This window comes from Scyliorhinus canicula, chromosome 1, assembly GCF_902713615.1.
Source record: "Scyliorhinus canicula chromosome 1, sScyCan1.1, whole genome shotgun sequence".
In the NCBI taxonomy this organism is placed as follows: Eukaryota; Metazoa; Chordata; class Chondrichthyes; order Carcharhiniformes; family Scyliorhinidae; genus Scyliorhinus; species Scyliorhinus canicula.
Genome location: NC_052146.1, coordinates 127137301 through 127143300, shown reverse-complemented (window position 1 = coordinate 127143300; position 6000 = coordinate 127137301). Strand labels below are relative to the sequence as shown.

Here is a 6000-nt window from a genome sequence, read left to right as displayed (position 1 = left end):
TTTAATCAACTTGGATTTTAAGTCCAACGTTCACAAAGAAAATCTTCCAATTTGTTAGTGTGAATACCCCATGACGAATCGGGAATAGAAAGTAAAGCCTTTTTGGAAAATACCTTTTTAAATTTTGGTTGGATTTTAATTTCCCAACTGTGACTGGATGATTTCAAAACACAGGTGCAACAAAGCTTCCAATTTTTCACCTTACTTATACAAATAATCTCGGATAGGACAGATTCATAGCACATTATTGATGGTGAAGGACGAAGTGGTAAAATATAAATCACTGAGTGTCTTTAAGACAGAGATAGATAGGTTCTTGATTAATAAGGGGATCAGGGATTATGCAGAGAAGGCAGGAGAATGGGGATCATAGAATCATAGAATTTACAGTGCAAAAGGAGGCCATTCGGCCTATCATGTCTGCACCGGCCCCTGGAAAGAGCACCCTACTTAAGCCCACACCTCCACCCTATCCCCGTAACCCTATCCAACCTTTTTGGACACTAAGGGCAATTTATCATGGCCAGTCCACCTAACCTGCACATCTTTGGACTGTGGGAGGAAACCCGCACGGACACGGGGAGAAAGTGCAGACTCCGCACAGTCAGTGACCCAAGCCGGAATCGAACTTGGGACCCTGGAGCTGTGAAGCAACTGTGCTAACCACAGTGGTTCCATGTTGCCCTAATAAGAAAAATATCAGCCATGATTGAATGGCGGAGCAGACCTGATGGGCCCAGTGGCCTAATTCTGCTCCAATGTCTAATGGTATTATGATTTTATACCTTCTCGGCTTACCAGTGGCTATTTATAAATAATTTCTAATTAGACAATTATGTATGCATCAGTGTTTTACAGGGCAAGTACCACTACACACCTTGAGGTTGTTGAAGAAAATTAATCCATTGGACAAAGAAACTGGAAGGTTTCCAGGTTTCCTCTTGAGTAGTGTAGCATCTTGTCTCACTATTGTATTGTATATTGAGTGTGAAAAGATGCTGGTATGCCTTTTTAAAACATGGAACTAAATGGAACGCAGTTAGAATAATAGAAAACAATGCAAAAATAAATTTTAAAATAGCCCTCAAGAAACTGTTAAATGAGGATTATTCTGGATAATCAAGACAGCAAGGCACCTTTTTTTGTTAAATCATCTCAATCAGTTTTCCTTAAATGAATAGCAATGCTTCACGTTACATTTTTGTGTAAACAACCAAAAATCTCAGGAAATTACCACAAAGCTACACTGTTACTATTTGAAAAAGTACTTACATTTTGATCAATTAATTTTTTTTTAAAAGGTGCAACCATTCACTTGCTAGCGAGTGTAAAGTACGGATGACCAACCGGAAGCTTCATTGTCACGCTGCTTTTGGAATGCACACTCCACATGCATATTAGTCACGCAAGGGCTCATCTGGGCCAGAGGCAATCTCAAGTAATGTGGCCATTAAATTGTCACCCTGCTATGTCCATAAGAGCACATACTTATCATGAATCCATTAACAGTTCAAAGAATTTCACGAGCTGATCAGTACTGTGTTTCTGTGTATTTGAAGTTGCAGTTCGCAGTGAGTGAAATCATTACTTGGACACTAATTTAATCTACTCCTGGGATCCATTTGAACATATATCTAGCGCTGGATTCTCCAGTCCCCCAGCTGCGTGTTTCTTGGTGGCACGCTGTTCGCTGGTGGCGGGTTTCTATCTTCCTGTCGCTTGTCAGTGGGATTTCACATTGTAAGCATCCCACGCTACCGGGAAACCTGCAGGCGGGTGTGCACTGCCAGTGGGAAAAATAAATCGCAACGACCGGAGAACTCGACCCTAGTTTTTGTCGGATCAGTGGTAAATGTGAAGAAATGTTTCATTTATAAATAAAACAGGGATGTAAAGGCTTTTGCAGCTCATTGGTGGTGATGAACTCAAACATTAAAATTAACAGTGTCTGCCAGTATAATATGCAGTACTTCAGCTAAAATGTGTCCTAAATCAGCATACACAGCTAGCCCTAAGGAGTGCAGTAAAACCAAAATCCAGTTATTTCATGAATATAACCCTGCCCATATGGAACAAAGATGTAAGTAGGTATCTTTAAGTACGCCAAATTACTGTTCCAAAAAATTGCTGACACAAAGACAATACAGTATACGGGTTTTCAGAAACATTTCCAAGCATGTCCTTCGGTTGGGAAGAGTTTTTGGTTTGGTCCTCATCCATCACACATGGACTGTAAACTGAAGCACCTGGACTTGGATGACTTCCGAATATGCTCATGCACGACTGCCTCATTTGTAAAATGTAACAGGGACAAAAACATCAAAACATAATCTTCTGAAGTTTTTACTCAACAGTCACAAGAATCTTGTGGCCCTTATTTTCTGTTTTTGTTCTTCATGAGAACTTCAGCATGGCTTGTTTGAACTTCTGATAAAATACACACAAGTATTGTGTATGTTCTAAAGGTAAGAATGGATCAAAGCATGATTTCAAGATTCTTCTACCCTTTGCACAGTAGTCGATTAAAAGAGGCCTATCAGATGTTTGACAGCTGCTGTGGCAATTTTGTGCAGGTTATGCGAACGCACTGTCACGTCAACTGAGTTTAAAAACACAAGTGTTGCATCAGCACATATGGGACCATCATAGTAGAAAAAAAATCCAGTATCCACATGGTCAATCACAATTCGAAAACTGCAATTGACCAACATGTGATGGTTGTGAGAGGCTAAAATGTTAATTATACCCAACCTATGCCAATCTGTTTGTTATTTATTAAATACGATGGTCATCGTCTTTGGTTGGAAGTCATTTTGACTTGGCAGCTATTTGGCCAATGTAAGATGAACTGATTATTTTCCACCATGGCTCACCATTGGAAAATATATACATACAATAAGTACCTCTAAACAAAAATCTTACTCTGTACATGGACAAATTTGGATATTTTTTTTCCACTATTCTCTCAGCTACAGCTAGAAATAATTAATGTACACAGAGAAGGTTTTCTTGATTGTTGAACAATTACTGTGGCTCATACATCTTTGGTTTTCTAATAAGGCCGCCAGACTGATTCGTCCATTCGCCCTGTGGTGCTCATTGCTGTTGGAGAATTGCTTTGGCTACCATCGGCATCTACAACATCATTCTGATTGGCCAAATTGGGATTCATGAGTGTGCTTCCACTAGATGCACTGGTGCAAGAAGGCAGCATTCTGGTAGGTGAGCGCTCTCCTCCTGCAACCATGGAAAATTGGTACGATCCAGCAGAGGCGCCATAGTAGAGATGATATGGTGAGACACTGGTCTGAAAGGGTCCACTTTGGTTCTGGGCTGATCCAGGATAAGGTGGTGGCAAGTAGGTATGGTACCGGGCTGCAGCTGCCATGCCAGTCATGCTGATACCCCCAATGCCACCTGTGGATGGAGTGGTGGCGTAGGTGAAGGCAGCAGCAGACATAGCACCAGGATAGTTCATGCGAGGATCTGAAAAACGGGATTCTGTCAGCGAAGATAGTCCAGGAAACTGACGCTCAAATTGCCGATGGTCTGCAAAAGGGCTGATGTCCGAGGTGCCTAAGAAGAAAGAATAAATTAAAATTAAATGCTTGAAAGGTCACTGCCATTTCAAGTTCAACATTCTATACAATACTGCTGGAGAAACTATACTTTACATTAATTTACAATTAAACTGATATCCCCGAGGTCCTCTCAGATGGGTGAAAAGGATTCCGTTGTACCACTCAAAGAAGAGCAGGCAAGTTCTCTCAACATCCTGACCAATTTTTAATTCCTTAATCAATGTGACTGGTCATTTACCTCATTGATACGTGTGGGCAACTTGGTTGTTGCATTTCCCTCCAATAAGATAGTGGCGGCATTTGAAAAAAGCAATCTTAAAATGGATAATGCTGTCTTAAGAGATATTTCGATTAATTTATGAACATAAAAGGGTTACATTTAAAAAAAAATAAAAGTCAAAACATAAGAAATGAATGAGTAAAAGATGAATTCACTGAACTGTGGATATCTCCTTTATTTTTTAAATCTGGAATTGTTTGTGTTCAGTGCAGCACCATTTGGAAGTGATTGTAAAATCCAGCTGCATCATTCAAAAGAAAGTATAAACACGCTCATATTATATTATAACCTGCTGCTGAATAAAAGCCTTGTGAGTACAGAACTCTGCATAAACAATCAGAAACTGCTTCAGTGTTGAGCAATGCTACTGGTCAATGAAAGACTGCTAAAACCCAAACAGGAAAGTACCCAGCCAAAGCGCTGAGTCACAAAGCCAAGTAACAGACTGTGTACTGCTGGAAACCCCTTGACGCCAATGATTTTCCACGTGGAATGGCTTGCACAACTTACAACAGAATAGGGCTGTCGTTCTGCAGGATCTGTGTATACTATGTATGCTGCGTATAATTCCAAGTGTCCACAACAACTAACCAAAACATGTCAGCTTCTTAAATGCGACTGTCTTTAAACAAATGACTATTTCTTTCACGTCTTACAATTTTAGAACTTAATTTGCTTATTTTGAACTTTCTCAAAGCACCAAACCAGTTCCCATACACGTGCCCCTTTTCTGCCATCGATTGGATTTCTTACTGGCACCCGGATTTTAGGTTTACTGTCCAGAAATTACGGAGAGAAATTTACTGTCCCGTTCTCACTCCAGTTTTGAGACGAGACTACCACTGAGAGGATGGAGCACTCTCCTGCTCCAGGTGATGGACGCTTTTAATATGCCATTTGGAATTGTATGAAGCCCATAGGACTTCAATTGCCTTTGAAAGAGATCTAGCCGTGGTGACTGTGGTGCAGTCACTTGGAGGACCAAGGCCATTCAACTTACAGCGATTCTTGTTGGGCCAAAGGGCAGGAGTGCTCCCTCTGGAATCCTGAAGAATGATCTGGGTCACTGCCAGCCTGGCCTCCGCATTTAATTGCATCAACTCCAGAAATCTGAAGTATTCGACTTTCATCATCTGGATTCCATGGAAAACCAATACTGAGATTTCAACACCTCAACCCCACCCACATCTCAGGTGATTTTGTCTCCAGGTCAACATAGAAATACATGTAGATGGGCGGCACGGTGGCGCAGTGGTTAGCACTGTTGTCTCAAGGCGCCGAGGACTGTTTGATCCCGGCCCCAGGTCACTGCCCGTATGGAGTTTGCACATTCTCCCCGTGTTTGCGTGGGTTTCACCCCCACAGCCCAAAGATGTGTAGGATAGGTGGATTGGCCATGCTAAATTGCCCCTTAATTGGGAAAAAATAATTGGGTACTCTAAATTTAAAAAAAAGAGAAATACGTGTAGATGTATGGGTACAAAAAAAGGCAAATAGCACCCATTACGGAATTTTGACAGTGAGGTCTGTGTTCATTGATGTTATTGTAATAGAGCTCAGAGGGGTAATTTTAATCTAACTCACCCTTGGAAACTGATGGGTTCGGATGCCCACCAGCTTTACTCTCCATTGAAGTCAATGGGCGGCTGTGTTCTACCTCAGCCTGTGGGTTTCCGGCTCGCCTCGTTAGGTTAAAATGACCCCCAAGGTATTTTGCTTTCTGCACCTTGTGTGCTTGCATCATATGGAGGATATCAGATGAACAGAAGTAAAAATGTAATTTGGTTTACAGAAGACCAGGGCTTCAGGAACTCTGATAATACTTGAAAGTACTGCCGCAAACTATTAGCTGCATTTGTATTTATGTTAAATCGAGGAGCCGTAGAGTACTTTCACTCAGAACCAAGCCAAAGGTTCCACATAAAACAAGTCTGGTGTGGGACCACCCCCACCTGGGCAAGTAGTAAAATCATTCACGTAAATTTTGTGTTCCCAAATTCCAGGCAGGTAGCTATATTTACAAGGAATGAACTAGAGCCACAAAAGTTGCAACCAATACCTCTGCACATTTGGTTAGCATTACCAGGGCCAGTACACATGTAGAGAGGATGGTAGGAGAGCATGGCTGCTCAATAATAT

At 41.4% G+C, this 6000-nt stretch overlaps 1 protein-coding gene across 2 annotated transcripts in view; it reads right to left on the bottom strand.

Moving 5' to 3' along the window:
- Positions 1-1287: 1287 nt before the first annotated feature.
- Positions 1288-6000, bottom strand: part of runx3 (RUNX family transcription factor 3) — a 71131-nt gene continuing 66418 nt past the window's right edge. For both annotated transcript variants that reach the window (XM_038799572.1, XM_038799581.1), the window contains one exon: positions 1288-3576. In XM_038799572.1, the coding sequence (XP_038655500.1) occupies positions 3053-3576 (524 nt within the window). In that variant the 3' untranslated portion in view covers positions 1288-3052. The remainder of the gene's footprint in view (positions 3577-6000) is intronic.